General features: G+C 37.1%; 1 protein-coding gene across 9 annotated transcripts in view; it reads left to right on the top strand.

The window, feature by feature from the left end:
- smarcd3a (SWI/SNF related, matrix associated, actin dependent regulator of chromatin, subfamily d, member 3a) overlaps positions 1-15658 on the top strand; it is a 40840-nt gene extending 25182 nt beyond the window's left edge. For 4 of the 9 annotated variants that reach the window (XM_015603658.3, XM_007241188.4, XM_007241182.4 and 1 more), the window contains 11 exons: positions 120-162; positions 2086-2208; positions 3816-3941; positions 4356-4451; positions 8776-8877; positions 9533-9694; positions 9983-10080; positions 10178-10343; positions 10786-10908; positions 11818-11919; positions 12471-15658. In XM_015603658.3, the coding sequence (XP_015459144.1) occupies positions 120-162; positions 2086-2208; positions 3816-3941; positions 4356-4451; positions 8776-8877; positions 9533-9694; positions 9983-10080; positions 10178-10343; positions 10786-10908; positions 11818-11919; positions 12471-12524 (1195 nt within the window). In that variant the 3' untranslated portion in view covers positions 12525-15658. The remainder of the gene's footprint in view (positions 1-119; positions 163-2085; positions 2209-3815; positions 3942-4355; positions 4452-8775; positions 8878-9532; positions 9695-9982; positions 10081-10177; positions 10344-10785; positions 10909-11817; positions 11920-12470) is intronic. The other 5 variants (XM_007241185.4, XM_007241187.4, XM_007241183.4 and 2 more) reach the window with 3 other exon arrangements.
- Positions 15659-17893: the final 2235 nt, after the last annotated feature.

The raw sequence follows: 17893 nt of genomic DNA, 5'->3' as shown, positions 1-17893 counted from the left end.
ACGGGTCCCAGTTATTCAGCAGATGGCCTGTGGACTCTGCTATTAGTCACCATAGTAACATGCTTTTCTCTCTCTCTTTCTCTCTCTCCCTATTTCTGTCCCCTTTCTCCTATCCGTAGTGCCAAGAGAAGGAAAATGGCAGACAAGATTCTCCCTCAGAGGGTGAGGTGCATCACTGTGGCTATTCTTCTACTCTTCAGTGTTTGTGTGTTTTCCTTTATTGCCGTTTTGATTTGTGAACCCGGCCAGCAGTAAGTCCGCAGGCTGCAGGTAAATGTGCTGGCCTTTTTTTCTTTCCTTCTTCCTGCAGGGCAAGAAAAGGGTAGGGGGGGTCGTGGGGTGCAGGAATGGGGCTGTTATGTCTTTTTTTGGTAGGATTTCTGGGCTTTTTGATTCCCTCTTTTCGTGTGATGGCACGGACGGGCGCTACAGGACTTCTGAGAGGCGGAGGGGCTCCGGTGGACCGCCTCCGTCGAGAGGTGGCACAGTAACGCTCCACAAAGAAAGGCAGGGTTATGGCCACGGAAGAGGCGTCCAGCACAGGACTGTGAATGACAGATAAAAGACGAGATGATTTCATTTTTCTGTCCCGTCGCAGATTAGCATGCGCCTCCTGCGTCCTCACGCTGGCTTTCTGCGTTATTTTTATCTTTTTACAAGAGCACCATGTGCTCTGGGGTTTATTGTGATGGTGTTGGTAAATTTTTGCAAGGCACTAGGGGATAGACGGAATGATGCAACACAATGAAAACCTAGAGTGTGTTGAACAGTGTAGGCTTATTATTACTCATCGCTGGAAAAGGACGTTTTCAGTTCCTCTGAGTACCAGCAGCTAACATCCCAGGGTAATGAGTAGTTAATAAGCGCTAATTAGTTCATCACTAGTTGAGCAGTACAGGGACCTGCTCCTGAGAACTTACTTGGTCTGGTGTGTTTTAGCAGTGATTGACTCTTAATTCAAATGTCTATTCAAATCAGAATCAAGCCGCTTTATCTGTGTTCATACTGCCAGCCCAAAGATTTTTTTCATATCTAGATCTTATGCAGATGGATTTTTGAGAGTCTGGACAGACAGAATCCAAATGTAATTGGATTTTTGCAAATTGAATACAAACATATTTAGAGGTGGTTTGAAATGTGATTACATTCAGATTTATACAGATGTGCCTCTGTCTGGACACTCTAGACACTGATATCTGTCTTTTCCTCATTTACAACAAGAAAAACAAAAACATCATTACATCTAGAGTGATGAAAGTGTGAAGATCCAAAGGATAGTACTGACACCAACCTCATTTCCACAGCAAACCCCGTACAAATACATTCCTGATGTCCAGACAAATCCATTCTTATCTCAACAGATTATAACAGCTATGTTCACTTTACCAGGCTAAATTTGGATTAGATTAAAATTTGTACTAGTGTGACACAGATCTGATTTACATCTAGTTGGATTTGAGTCACTATTATATTTGATCCTAGGCTGGATAAGTATCTGATTTGTGGTGATTTTGTGTTTTAGCCTGTACACATGTGTTTACTGCTGTTGGCAAGAGACCACAGAAGTCCTTATAGGAAAGGCCATTCATTTGGTGGCCATTTTGCAGTGCCACCAGACACTTGTATGCAGCTGATTGAATACCAGTAGTTATAGGATAATGAGTTGTTCAAAAGAACTAATTAGAGATACATTCACATTACTAGGCTAATAGGAACTGTAATTGGATTTGTTGCCTTAATGTGACACAGAGCTGATTTGGTGGTCATTGATCGTATTGATGCATTGAATGTGACCTGTCAGATTAAATTTCATTCTTTAATTTCTTTTTGCCTGTACTGAAGCTTAGTCCTGATGGCGAGGGAGGCCATAGGCCAGGCAGTTATCTTCAGTACTACAGCACTGAATATATGAATGTGAACTGTCAAGATATGATAAGATGTGTAGCTATAGCAATAAAATAGGACAAAAAAAAATAATATTTAGTACTGTACTGAATAATATTGGTTACTGTAGTGTTCGAAATGATTACTTTAATTAGTTTAGTAGCTCTTTAATGCTGTCGTCTGATTACCTCCTGTCATCAGATCCGTGAACTGGTGCCCGAGTCACAGGCATACATGGACCTTTTGGCTTTTGAGCACAAGCTGGACCAAACCATTATGAGGAAGCGGGTGGACATCCAAGAGGCCCTTAAGAGACCCATGAAGGTATGTCTCCACGGCATGGTCTGATTTGGGTCTATATTCACTTATATAGAAGCCCTTAACCCTTTCATTTCTGCATCATTGTTGGGTAGAGCACATTTGATCACTAAATCTAGAGCAACTAAACCCTAAACCACATTTTTTCCATTAGACAGACACGTCACAATATGAAAATCAGTCAATCAATAATACCGCCCGCTGGTGAGGTCCAACCATCAATAGAGGCACACTGCTGCTGCTGAAGCTTAGCTAATCAGCTCTCCCTTTTGACCTGTCCCAAAACCCATACATCACCCATTGCCCTTCCCAAACTTCCCCTTCGATTGAGGGTGGAATCAGTTAAAATCAGGGGGTTTAGTGTCCCTTTAGAGAATTATAATAGAACTGAACTCATCCTGAATGTGCCATCTCTGGCAATCAGCAGAGGTATAGTGGCTTGCAAAGGTATTCACACTCCTTGAATTTTTTCACATTTTGTCACCTTACAACCACAAACTAGCAAAGTAGCATATAATTGTGAAGTGGAACGAAAATGATGCATCGTTTTCAAAAGTTTAATCAAATGAAAAACCAAAAAGTATTCAGCCCCCTTTACTCAGAAATTGCTAAATAAAATCCAGTGCAATCAGTTGCCTTTAGAAATCCCATAATCAGTTAACAGAAAGTCCAGATGTGTGTAATTTAGTGTCAGTATAAATACAGCTGTTCTTTGAAGGCCTAAGTGGTTTATTAGAGAACACTAATAAACAAACAGCATCATGAAGACCAAGAAACTCACCAGACAGGTCAGTAATAAAGTTGTGCAGAAGTTTAAAGCAGGGTTAAATTATAAAAAACATATCCCAAGCTTTGAGCATCCCAAGGAGCGCTGTTTAATCCATCATCCAAAAATAGAGAAAGTATTCTACAACTGCCAACCTACCAAGACATGGCCATCCACCCAAATTGACAGAGTTGATGGGATGATGGATGGAGTTAAATACTCCTGAAAGAAAGAGATTCACCCTCCAGCAAGACAATGACCCTAAACATACAGTCAGAGCTACAGAGGAAGGGTTTATGTCAAGGTATATTCATGTGTTAGGATGGTCCAGTCAAAGTCCTGACATAAATTGCATTGATCATCTGTGGCAAGACATGAAAATTGCTGTTTACAGACGCTTTCCATCCACCTTGGCTGATCTTGAGCTGGTTTGTAAAGAAGAATCTCTAGATGCACAAAGCTGGTAGAGATATACCCCAAAATACTTGCAGCTGTAATTGCAGCGAAAGGAAACTAAACAAATACAAAAATAAAAATGTTCCAATGTTATTTTTTGTTTGTTTGTTTTGTTTGTGTGGGGTTATGGTGCTTTCAATTAAAAATGAATTATGAATGGTAAACAGAGTGTTCATTGTTTTAGTACAAGGTTAACTAAAAAAAGTGTTGTGTAAAACTCATGTATTGAACAACATTGGATTTTGCTGTGAGGAATTAAGAGAGAAAGTGATGTATTATTACTCATAAATGTGAGTGAATTTTTATTTTTTTGAGCAGGAGAAATGGTTCAGTGCGTGCTCTGATGAACATGCAGAGTCTTAAGAGAAATATTTCCATGTTTGTCTGTAAGCAGCAAAAGCGGAAGCTGCGATTGTACATCTCCAACACATTCAACCCTGCAAAGCCTGATTCTGATGACTCTGAGGGCAGCATTGCATCCTGGGAGCTGCGAGTAGAAGGCAAGCTGCTGGATGATGTGAGTGAACATGCTGCATTATCATCATAAACACCTGCACCAGTACATATTATTTATCACAAAAAAATAAAAAATAAATATGCTAAAAAGGCCTGGTTAAAAATTCTTTAAGTTCTTTAAGTCTCTAATAGATTGATTACAACTGCAATATAAAGCAGTAAAATGCTCCTATAATGGATACTAAAGATATCATTCTGCACAATACAAGTACTGACATGTCACAGTCGTTCGTCATATATTACATATACAATGTTGTTTATTTTTAAAATAAACCTTTGCTTTTTTTTAATAGATTTTAAGTCAGTAAAGTGCTGCTGGTACCTAGCTATTGTACTGTAATTTTCTGCATTACTGACATGATGGACTGCTGATAAAAGCTGAAATTGAGTTCACATATATCTCTCTGTGCCACAGCCTGGAAAGCAAAAGAGGAAATTCTCGTCTTTCTTTAAGAGCTTGGTTATTGAGCTGGATAAGGACCTGTATGGCCCTGATAACCACTTAGTGGAGGTGAGTATCAATCGCTTCTACATCTCTACACTTTAAAAAGGCCTTAGAATGATGGCTTTTATTTGCATTCATTTGTGCAAGAATATTTTTTCCTAGAAAGAATGAGGAATTTCAGAAATCTCACAATCAATAGAATGGTAGTTAGGATGCACACTGCCCTTTCTGAATTGATTTAGTTTAATGCTTAATGACAAGGCTGCTTTAATTTTAGATCCACATACTGGAGGTGCTGGAGGAGCTAAGGTTTAAGAATATTTTTAGACTACATATAATGTTTATGTACGTATACCATAAAACTTTTGGTCAAAGTCACTATTTTCAGTCCATATTCCAACCATATGTACTGCACATTCAACATTTCTAATATGCCAACAGAAACAACAACAAAGCACAGTAGATTTACCTCAGTAGTGCTATTCTAGCCACACATTTAACATGCTTTTTCTAGTCGCAAGTATAATAAGTTGTTCTATAGGAGGTAAAGGTTTTTATAGGTTTTAGATTTTGTGGAATAATTTTACAATCAGCAGAAATATACAGAAATCACTGTTTCTAATTGTAATACTCCATTTTTTTATTACAATTGCTCTGCTGTACAATTTTCTACAATAATCCATGTTGTTGTAGATTTAATCAAATTTAGGGCCCTATTTTAGCGTTCTATATCCGAACTGTCAACCGTGCACTGTGCATCTTAATTTAGGGTGTTTCAGTGTGTGTTTGGTATAGTGAGGAAATGAAAAATACACCTTGCGCAGCTTGAAACGAGCAAAAGGCACTAAGGTACTAATTCTCTTAATTAATCATGGGTGTGTTTTTGGTGTAACATAAAATAAACCAGTCAGTGTTTTGCTTGCCAGTCCCCACTAGAACCAGGTGCGCTCTGATTTCTCAGCAGAAGAAGGTGCATGAGCAGCTCATTTACAGGGACAGCAATGTTATTTTATTTAGAATTCTGTTTATTGTAGATGTAAAAGTTGGATATGTTGGCTACACAGCTAGTCCTTGTGTGTAAGTAAAAAAATGGGGGTGTATGTGCGTTGCCAAGATAGCAATGAGCTTCTGACAGTTGTCAGGGTTCAAATCAGTCAGTGGTGCACCTGTGTTTTCTGTTGCTAAGATAGATAGCAACACACCAGATATTTACCTGAACACACCTCACTTCCAGACCACCATGCCCATCAGCATAGATATATACACAAGTGTGTTTGCTATTTAAACAATGCAATGCATGAAAATAGACTGTTTGTGGGGTGTAAGATAGCAATGAGCATCGCAATAGAGCCTTTAATGGTCCTGTAGTATTGCAACAATGCCTAAAGCGTATTATTATTGGTGTAGTTGCATTTGCACTAATAATTCTTTATATTCTTTCAGTAATTTGTTTTAAAAGTAATTGTAATAAAAGGCATTGTTAAATAAAATATTTTGTTGATACAGAATCACTGGGAAAACATATCTGGCTTGTGCTCATAGTAAATTTTAATGTTTTAAGAGTTTAACACTTTCATTTTCTGTTAAAAGCAGGCTTTCTCTCATTTCCAAGTTTTTTATATTTTTAATAAGCCAGCAACAATCACCAGTGCTGAATTTCAATATACTTTTATATCAGTTTAATACAAAAAGTTTCTATCTGTAAAAATCCTATAATTAGCTGGACTGAGCAACGATTCATTACATTCCCAATCTTTACATGCGCCTGGTCCTGACTGTTGGAGAACAGAGCGAAAGTGGGATAATAAAGTATGCAGAGAATCAGTATATTCAATGTGTCATTACTTGGCAGTGTAAAAGCCGGTGCTTAATAATGTAAGAAAAGTTCACTACTCCAGACTTCATACAGGAAACATCCTCCTGGTTTCCATAGCAATATCTTACATAAAACATTTCCTGTGACACTTTGGAGCGATGGCAGTGTCGTGAGGATCAAGCTTAGAGCAGCATTCTCAAAAAAAGAATTGCACGGCTGAAGGCAAAACCTTACAAAACCCGTTGGAAAAGGACTGAACTTGTAGAGTTCTGACCGGGTTCCACTGTTTCAGTGAAGGAGCCATTGTGCACAGGTGCTATTAAGGCAGACTCAGGCATTTACTTTACACAAGGGATTTTGGTGCATTCATTCCAGCGGCTCTTTAAACTGTCCTTGCTGCCTGAGCTTTTTCTTCAAGCCACATACCAGATAGAGATGCATAATAAAGAGTGATTTACCTGTGTAGAGAGGCCTTGAAAGCCCATCCATCCAGTGTCCAGCAGCGCTAATTGAGTTGAGCTGTGAGTCACTGCCATTATGATTTTCTTTTTAAATGACAGGAGGGGACCAGTGGACACAATGCCAGAGTTTTAGAACGTCAGACAATAGGGAACTCATCAGGACCGTTAGAAAGAGTATTATTTGAGTCCAGGACATGTAGTGATAATGCTGCATGTATCAAACTGCCCTCTGCCATTTTAATAAGGCTGTTTTCTAATCAGTTTTAATATAAAATCTAATCTGACCTTACCTGAGATGTGGTTTAAATTGCAGCTGGAGGTGAATAAAGCAGAAAACATGGTGTACAGGCTCAGTCTGTACAGATGTATACAATTGTTAAAAATGAATAAACGTTTTGTGGATAAGTGTATATAAATACAATTTATTTTACTAATTTTTTTTTCCCTTTATCATACATTTCCTGTTTATTTATCTAGTTTAACATATTGCCAATTGAGTAAAAAAAAAAGTTAGGGCTGGGTGATATTGTAAAAAAATAAAATAAAATAATAATAATAATTTCAAGTATACAGTATAAGTGATTCTCAATTACAATCATTTTCACATAACATCTTATTTTTTTGTAAACAGACATTACCAATTGATGTGTTATTTCTTCCTTTACATTTCATTTAAATTGTTTTTTTTACAAGTAGTAAGCAGCCCCCTTCAACCTTACATGCTGCCTTTATATTAAACACAGTGCAAAAATAACCTCTGTGTATTTCAGTGAATGAAAAGTGGAAAATATATCAAAATCACTGCCGCATAAAATAGTTCTTTACAGGACTGACAGAAGCAAACGTCTCTCTACTGAGATTTCCTCTGGCAGCTCCTATATGTGATGATGTACAATCTCCATAATTCCATTTTGAAAATCGCATTGAAGCTATTGTTTAATTAATCATTTCATCAACCTTCCAACCTTAGTTAAAGTGACAGTCTGTAAGATTTGGCCATGTAAGGATTTTGAGATATTTTTGCTTAGAATGTGTAATTGTACCAAGCTTGTGGAATACTTAGACTGCATATCATTTATGTTATCTAATGTACCATTTTTACATAATCTGTATAAAGAATCATTATAAGGCCTGTGTTATATATATGCACACAAAGGAACAATTTTAAAAACAGAACAAATAATGAACATTTGGCCAACAAAAAAATACCAAATAGGGTTTACGCAGATTTTCAGTCTAAATTCCAAAAGTTTTTTTTTAAACATTTAAAAATTTGCAATTTTAGTCATAAATGTACCTCAGTAGTGCTATTCTGATCATGCATTTACCTTAGCAGTGCTACTAAAGTCAAGTTTAACAGAGGAAGGCAGCAATATATTAGGTAACAAAGAGATGCTAAGGCTAAGTTACCTCAGCTAATGTTATAATCCTAGCCCTGTACAGCTTGTAAAGAGGTAGGAAACTTACTTATAAACTTATACCAAGCATAAGTGATGCTGAATGCTTTATTTTGTTTTATTTTTGAGTGAATTGTAAAAATGACCCTCTGTTTTCTTTTTGTAAAAAAATATTAAGCAATTTACACTTTTTGAATGTTTTTTGTTGCTAATTATTCAGTGCATTCCTATTTACTCTATTTATTACAGTTTTAAAAGTTGTTGAGTGAGACACAGTCATAAAAAATAGGATAATTAAAGGGTTGTTATTAGTTTGTTCTACAAATATTTGACTTTAATAGGCCATGTCCTTCAAATATTGGGATAAATGAAACAGCAGCATTAAAAAATCATTCTCAATTGAGAATTATCAATTAAAAGACAAATAATAGCCATATTTCCTGGGGGGGGGATCTTTTACTGGGCAGAAACTGTGAGTCTAAAAAGGTTTTTTAGACTCAAAGTTTTTTACACACTGTGACTGAACAATCTGGAGTTGAAACCCCAACTCCTATCTCAAAACTGTGTGATGAATTATGCTTCTAAAATCCAGCAGAGAAAAAAAAATGAAAGTAAAATAAAACAATATACACTGAATAATACTATAGATAAAAACTATATTGTGATATTTTGTGTAATAAAGTCCTGTATGGTGTTTTTTCTCTTTGTGCTGATAGTGGCACCGTACCCCCACGACCCAGGAGACGGATGGGTTCCAGGTGAAGAGGCCGGGAGATGTGAACGTGCGGTGCACACTGCTCCTCATGCTGGATTACCAGGTGTGAACAGCACTTCTGGAATATTGTTATTATTACAGTAAAGAGTGCAGCTGCTCTCTGCTGAGATGCTCCTCTGCTGGTTTGTCATAATGAATTACAAAACGGGTAAAATTACAGAAATTGTCTGTGTGCTATGTGTGAGGGCACAGTTTGTGGATGCTATCTGCATGCTAATTAGATTTATCACTTGTAAACAGGTAGTTAATGGCATGTGAAGAGCCACTTCAGTGATTGGTCATTGTGAAGTGGTCACGCCTACTCAGAATGCAAGTTTTGCCTTTGTCTTTGATCTCCAGTTTACACTGAGGTTACCATACACATTCAAATTTCTCTGAAAATCTTGTTTTACATGTCAGAACCCTTATAATTCTACAAGAGAAACGTGGAGCTACTTTGAGTTTGTTAATGTTTTAAAAATAGTGATTTCTTTGCATGGAGAACTCTATGCCCCTATTGTTAACATTGTAAGCCTGTTGGGAGCATCAGCTAAAAGCGCTGTATTTCAGAATGCTGGGAATGCTATTCAACAAAAGTTTAGACTTGTAATCAAGTTTCACTACACCCCTAGTCCATTTTACACCAGATTTCTACTTTTGGCACCTCTGCCCCACAATTCCTGCTCTCTGGTGCTGATGCCTTTTTTAACCTTTCACAGCCTCCCCAGTTTAAACTGGACCCCAGACTGGCTCGTCTGCTGGGTATCCACACACAGACCCGCTCCTGCATCATCCAGGCGCTGTGGCAGTATGTTAAGACCAACAAGCTGCAGGACTCCCATGAAAAGGAGTACATCAACTGTGACAAGTATTTCCAGCAGGTACTGACCCATTTCTCTCTTCTAAATAGAATAGTAATAATTATACATATAAGTTATAACTTTATATTTACCAGTACATTAAAACATTAACTTACAAGAGCCCAGACATTTTGTTCTAGAAATCATGTCAGAACTAGTTATATGTGGTGGGAACCAAACTGTCCCCTGTCATATCTTCATTTTTATATATTACTTTAATATTCCAAGAAATGATCTTTTCCATTATCCCAGTCTCTAGTAAGTGTATTACAGCATGTTCTGCTCAGCTAATAGACTTGCTGTCCTCAGATCTTTGACTGTCCACGTCTGAAGTTCTGTGAGATTCCTCAGCGGCTCACCAACCTGCTGCTTCCACCTGACCCAATCGTAATCAATCACGTCATCAGGTATGAATTGTTTTTTTCCAGTGTGCTTTTCAGTCTTTCAGAAAAGTAGATCCATTTTATGTAAAAATGTAGAAACATTTTAAGAATTCCTTTTAAGGTCAAGACCCTCTGTCCCCACATCCAACAGTGTGGACCCCAATGATCACAAGAAAACGGCATGTTATGACATAGACGTCGAGGTGGACGATCCTCTCAAGACTCAAATGAGTGGCTTTCTGCTCTCGACCGCTAATCAGCAGGAGATAGCAACACTGGACAACAAGGTTAGACATTCACAGCAACAGAAACAACAACTTCAAATGCAGAGTGGTACGATTGCTGGTTCGAATCCCGTCATGTAGCTTACCTTTAGCGTTGGAGTTGGAACAGTGTTGATATCTCAAAACTGTGTGAGTTATGCTTCTAAAATGAATGTAAAATAGAAGAATATACATTCAGTAACATTATAGAAAATAACTTTATAGATAATAAAGTAGATTACATTGATAACATTATGGATAATAACACACAGACACGTCCTAAATCCAGCAGCGTGATATGTAATTGGCTGATGTGCTGTAGATTGCTAATATAGGGCCCTATGTGTGTAAAAATGAACCTCTTAGCCTATCAGGCAACATCTTTCTCTCATACACTAACTGTAAAGAAGATCTTTCTGTCAGCTTTCTCCATTAATCATATTTCTGTATCTCCATGGTTCCCCAGATTCATGAGACCATTGAATCCATTAACCAGCTGAAGATCCAGAGAGACTTTATGCTTAGCTTCTCCAGAGATCCTAAGGGCTACATCCAGGACTGGATCTGTTCACAGAACCGGGATTTGAAGGTAAGATTATATTAAGCAGCTAACCAGCAGTTGGGCCGAAGAAAGTTTTTGTTTTTTTTCTAGCAGGTTGCAGAAAAATGGTCAATGTAATAAAGGGTGGCAACTTGTCAGAGGCCGGTAGCAGTAGCTGAATGGTAAGCAGACAGAATGATATGTGTAGCAGGAAACTCCAACTGTCAAACATCCACCAGGGTCAGGCAGGACAGGTGGACTGTCATTAACAGAAAAAGACAAAGAGGTTAAATCATCGGATTAATGTAGTGTAGAGAATGTAAACAAATTATCAGAGTGTGACAGAGCCTGGAGCTAGGTAACTAAAAGGAGAGAGCCAGAAAGTAACATGGACATGGGATCAGCCTGAAACATCAACAGCGCCACTGTTCACAAACCAGGATTTTTAACCAGCTTCCTAAGTTTACTTAAGGTTCCTACAGGAACATTCTCACAGTAAGTGTTTTTTTTCTGTAGTCCAGGTTTGAAATTAAGAAGGCAAGTACAAATTTTCTTTGTCATGCAGGGAGTAAGCTTTGTTGGCAGTGTTACGAAGGCGTAGAAAAGCTTTCAAAATAAAAATAATTTGTGTTGATTAAATAAAAGCTCTAATTATTTTGCACTCCTAGATTTTTATAAATTTCAGTTCAGAATTTTAGAAATAGTCTGTTCCTTGATTTTTGACTGAAGTTTAAATTGTTTTATATACATTTCAGTACATTTACAAATTAATTTCAGACCCTGTTCTACAGCTAATCCTGAAATTGAGCATACTCTGTAATGAATTGAATGTCATACTGTCTAGAAGGAAGCAGACCAAAATTCATAATTCAGAAGAAGAGAAAAATTACCTGTGAAGAATGTGAAACCCTGTGTCAGGATTTTCCGGAACTGCTTTGTCTTTGGTTACTTCTGCAGCTCATGACAGATGTGGTCGGGAACCCAGAAGAGGAGAGAAGAGCGGAGTTTTATAACCAATCCTGGTCTCAGGAAGCTGTCAGTCGCTACTTCTACTGCAAGGTAAAGCCGAATGGTTATCACTCACCATGAACTAAAAGCCTGTAAAAACTGAATAAAGTATTTTCAACATTCTAAAAATATATATCTGAAATAATCCAATCCAATACATAAATGATCATTTTGTGTCAATCTTTGTATGCTTTACTGGAGTTTTAGGTATCTTGACAAAACATATCTTTGGGTGACCTAAAATTCCAACATGTTTTAGTTGCACAAGTGTCAAAGTTCCAAAACAAATCTCAAAAACTTTGTCTTGACATGTTAAGGGCATTTTGGGTAAGAAGATTGTGTAAATAGTTTTTTTGCTAAGCCGTTTCTTTATTAATGGAAAACTGTGTTAACCTTGGCTTCTTAACATAGTTGATGCCATTGAGAGAACACTGTTCTGTCCTCTTTCAAAAAATAACCAAACAGAACTGTATAATGGGCCATCCATTCCATGTCCCAATGGAACATCTTTGGGATGAATTAGCGTGGACAAGGTCAGATTCTCGTCCAACAATTTTTTGCATTGATGCAAACTTGATGAACTGATTAACTTTTTTATGCAGATCCAGCAACGAAGACAAGAGCTCGAGCAGGCCTTGGCTACCCGCACCACTTAGAATCCTCTTAATTTTGGAGAAGATACCAGCCCTTTCGTTTACCAGCTGAGCTGGAGAATTTGACTCGCAACATACTTGGAAACCTTTGTATCCTTAAACATGATGAACTCTACAGGCAGAATAGGCCTAAAAGCTCTGTTGCTATTTAATGTACAGTTTGTATATGTTATTAAATCCAGTGTTGATTTATTGCGGTGGGAAAAAAATTACTTTTTGATGATAAGCTCCTGAGAACATTTGTTATGCCACAGGCAGTGCAGAGCTAGTGGGAGTAAAACAGATACTGCTCTTTTAACATCTGTGTGACCAAACATTTTAACGGCTGCACAAAAAATATGTGAATGTATTTTTTCTTTTGGAGCAAAAAGTTTATATCTACTCTTTTGGCTAATAATGATTTCCAGCGTATTATGAACCCTTGGACATTGTGAAAAGGGCTGTGTACTGTGAGGAGAGGACTGTGCTTGGTTCTTCTATAAATGTGAATGTGTATTAACAGGTACTGATACTGTATGTGTTGCTTTGTAGGTGGGAATCTGTTGGCATTCTGCTTGTCTCTGTTTCTTATCTGTCCTGTATCTGTGAACTGAAGCACTGTGTAATTTTTATTCTCTGGTCTCTTATAACTAAAACTTCACCAGACTGGAATGCACCTGTTTTGTTTGTACTCAGAATGTAATGTTTAAGTACGCTGAAAATGTAATGCATTGATTTAATCTGATTTAACATGTGGATCTTTGTAGAGATCATGAGAAATCCCCTGTAAGTAGGAGACTGTAGTCTTAAACCAGTTGTACAGCCTCTTAAAAAAACAAACAAATATACATTTAGACAAATAAAATCCAATTTCTGTACCTTACTAATATACATTGAAATGCCAAAAGTCATGGGACAGAAAAGGGTATTGTCGGCCATTGCTTTTGCCATATCCCATGAAAGCTGTATATTGTTGCACTAAACTTTCATTAATGCCTTCCATGTTTTATCCTGAATATTAAATGCACTTACCCATATTTTTTAAATATAAGGCACACTTAAAATCCTTTTATTTTCCCAAAAATCGTCAGTGCACCTTTTATTCCAGTGCGCTGTATGTATAAATTTTAATGGTCAGGTTGTAAGGAGCAATAAAGACAATACGCGATAAAGTACTGCGAAAAATAGAAGTTTCCGTTTAGTTCTGCAGCAGCGAGACTGAAGTAGCATTAGCAATTAGCTGCTAACCATTATTTTCCAGTTTAGGAGTGAGTATTATCAGCCTGTACCCTACTCCTAACCCCGGCTAGCACTGCTGGAGCAGCATTAGCATTACATGCTAACCACGCTCACTATTTCGCCATTCAAAGGTGATATATCGGACTGTAGCCTGTGCGTTTACTGTGTTAAAACAAGCTACGAGGGTCGAACCACTAGCTAATGTCACCTTGGCTTACCAAAACACTCTGGAACGCTCCGGAATTCTTACTGTAAATAAACAGAAGCTCTTTAATCACTCAAATAAACAGTTTTTAGGAGAGAAAAATGTGTAGATTAACATCCAGCGCTTATTTGCCTTTTTTTAAGGAGCCTCACCTATAGGAAACACCAGTGGAGGGAATGATAAAAATAATCATCAGAATAGTCGACTACTAAAATAGTCATTAGTTGCAGCGCTAGCAGGCAGTTGGTGTGGGGTTCCCCTCCCCTGATAATGAACAGCTGAAGCTCTTTCCCGCAGGAAATAGGACACTAACCTTCTGGCCACAGAGACACCCAATGAGACTTGTATTAGAGACTCAGGTTTAGAGAAAATAGTTTTTGGGAGTGCTGGGAGCACTTGTGTGTAAATAAAACACACTTGGGCGACTCGCATCAGTGTCTGTCAGTGTGTCTCACTGCTCAGACTCACAATGCCGTATAACAGTGTTAGTGAGCCAGTAGTAAATAATTGTTTTTGTATTTAAGACTAAGTACAAATAAAATTCTATATAAAACAGTCAGTTTCCATTAGAATAATGCAGATCAATGAACAAACTTTTAGCCCCCTGAATTGAACAGCGAATAATAGGCTTAGGGAGATAATAGTTAATGAGTGATGGTGGTGCCATCTGCAGGCCAGGGTATGTATTGCACTTGATGTGAGTTTGCCATATAATTGACTGGAAAATCACTTTAATTTTTTTATTATTATTATTTTAAAGTAATTAATTTGAGAAAAAACCCAAGTCATTTTACAGGGCAGGGTATCTATTTTATTTATTTATCACAGGGCATCTATTTTATTAATCTATTTTATTGTCCTTTCAGGGACTCCTCAAATATGCAGTCTTTGGCTGAATTAATACAAGCAGCTTGGACAGAAGTGCTGACATCTCTCCTGTTAAATGAGAACTAATAATAATAGTAATGAATTATGAGTGCATTGGGACTTTTTATTTTTTAGTATCAATATTTATATTTAAATCTTGAGTACCATCTGTTATTTTGTCTTCAAATTTCAAATGTATTTTTTACAAACAGATGAGCATCTAAATGAACCATGCTCAAACTTTTCATACACATTTTGAGATTGTTTACACTTTGCATTAATATGTTTTTTTTTAATCTGAATTTACCAGATTCTGCTTCCACAGAAAGTGTCAACTTCCAGTGAAAAAATCACCTAAGAATGTAGTTTGAGTAATCTGACTATAATCCGATCACAATGTGTTTTGGACGTTAATATCTGACTTTTCAATTATGATCGAATTACCAAAAATCCATGTTAAATGGCTTTTTCTGCCTCACTCTAGATTTAAGCATGACTTACTATCCAGAAATTCTTTAAAATAAATCTGTACAGTTTCTTTTTAGTTGGATGACCAAAACTAGAAATAGACCAGCTAACCTGACTGGCCCACACACATCAAAAAACAAATTTTTGTTTTGAAACTTCTGAAACACACAACAGAAAGCACCCACTGTAGACGCACAAGAATCAGAAATGATCAAAGTGCTGCATTTAGACACTTTTAGTACTTTTATTGTTTAAAATGACAATGTGAGCATTTAGGGGAGTTTTGGATGAAGTGAGTGATACATGTCTATCCAAGGGTTCTTCCAAAATGACTGGTGCAGTAAATCTCTCTTGGATCTAATATTGGATTTTGGATGATTAGTATCGTCTCTCTTTGATGTTGAGTTCCTTCATGCCAGAGAGTGCAGTTCCAATGCTTCACAGATCAATTCAGCTAATTTGGAAAAAAATGGAAGATCAATTATCTACCCACTCATCAGGACTCCACTTATCAGTAGTAATACTAGGATGGTGAAAGCTAGCACACATTTGAGGTCAGTGACTGCCACTTTTCCAACTGCCACTGGTGCAAAATCACCGGGCAACCAGTTCACTTAGAGAAAAGCACAGTGCCTCAGCTCCAACATATATATCAGCTAACAGATGCCTGTGCTGCTGACCAACATTACATTAGGAGGGATTGGGAGAGAGGGCCAATGGCCATTTATGCTCTCTCAGACTCCGGCTGCTGATATTCCATAAATCAAATCTATTATAATCCTTGGATAATAGTAGTGACACTTTAGTCTACTGGACCACTCTGAGCCCTTGTGCATCCCTTTCTATTGGATGTTGCTTTTCTATCATTTTCATGTTAATTTACAGTTTAATAGTTTATGTTAGCAGTAAAAAAGTTTACAAACTTTTGGACATTTAGTGGATACATAATGTTACATTTGCTTCATTATAACTGGAAAAAATCAATATAACTGGTTTGATCTGTCTTATATTTACATGCAAATTATCATTACACTGGTGAATGAACCTGATTTAGGTTTGGATTCAGTTCAAAGTGTTTTGTGGTTTTATGCTTTGAGCTCCTGTGGAAAGAAACAACCAGAAAACAGCTCTAGAGGAAAATCCTCTGCTCTTCTGTCCCAAACAATTGCTGTCATTTCTTTATGACCAGGGTGTTGAAATGTTATGGTATTAAAACCACTTTTTCAGTGTTATAAACTACCAGTAAAACTAAATGTGGTAGAAATGTCTGCTTGTTGCAGTGCATGTTGCATGAAGACATACAGGTCTGCTTTTAAGAAACGTGTTTAGCATGAATCCATCAACATTGTTGCCTTAAAAAGCTCCCTGAGGACGCACATGGAAAAAAGCATTAACCAAAGGTTTGAGTGTGGGTCAGTTGGGTTTTTTTGTATAATTATTTGTATTATTACTGTCTATTTCATGGGGTGGACAGGGGAGGGGGTCACAGCAATGGACCAGCAGTTCAATTCATATGCATGTGTGTTCAGTCCTTGATGGCCTTGCAGGAAATCTGTAATGGCTCTACCTATTTACCTATTCACTGGATCCATCATGAATATAAAACGGCTGTTAACATGGTCTGAATAACTGTTTAAAACACCTGAACAGTTACAGTGTCTTATGAGTGAGTTGTAATGGGGCTTGACACTGAATCTGAATATGAGAAAAGTAATGTCTTGCATGAATGTCAGAAATGATGATTCTCACTCTAGGACATGCTGTCCGATACAGCTTTCTTTCTCTTAAGAATTCAAAAAGCTCTTTAATTCTTCTGCTCTTCATTTATACTTAACGGAAGTTTGGCCCCAAACATTTGTGTGTAAATGAATTAATGCATTGAGCTCATCAGCACACCATGGAATAATTTAATTAACCTTTAAGCTTACTATATGCACCTTGTGGAAACAAAAAAATCATGTATGTGGTTGCTGCACTTGTTCTGGCATTTGTACTTTTCTTAATAATTAAATAATTAAATTTATTGAAGTTTTCAATAGAATTTTCTGCTCTTTCATTTGCTGACGTGTTTCACTTTATATAGCCAATGCATAAGGTCAGCCATAAAAAATAACCAAAAGATTTATAACGTACCCTATACGCATACAGTCAGTTAAGATGTGAGTAGGGCTGTGGAATATGGTAGAAATGTTATATAATGATTCTTAAGGCATTATCACTATACACAGTATTGTGAGATTTAGACATACACACAATGCACCACTTTGGACAGTGATTTATATTCAAAATCTGCTGTACTTCATCCTGTTAAACAGGACTAATAACACTCTCTGTAACAAAACAATGTTGTTCAGTGTTTTTAACACTTTTCCTCTTTCAAGGACATTTTATAAGGTGGTGTATTGTACATTTTTATTTTTGTTTGCTTGTTTATGGTAGGAGTCACATCTTTTCCAGAAAGGGCTGTATAAATTATTTTCATCAAAACCTCTGAAAGTATAATATGCTTACAAATATTTAAATTTCCAACAAAAAATAGTAACATGTGTGGAGTCATTTACAGATGAGATCTGAAAGACACACTGACCTACAGTCAGTTTTATTAGCTTAACAT

Source organism: Astyanax mexicanus, chromosome 8 (assembly GCF_023375975.1).
Source record: "Astyanax mexicanus isolate ESR-SI-001 chromosome 8, AstMex3_surface, whole genome shotgun sequence".
NCBI classification, from domain to species: domain Eukaryota; kingdom Metazoa; phylum Chordata; class Actinopteri; order Characiformes; family Acestrorhamphidae; genus Astyanax; species Astyanax mexicanus.
The sequence above is the reverse complement of the archived record's forward strand: the minus strand, read 5'-3'. Positions and strand labels throughout refer to the sequence as shown.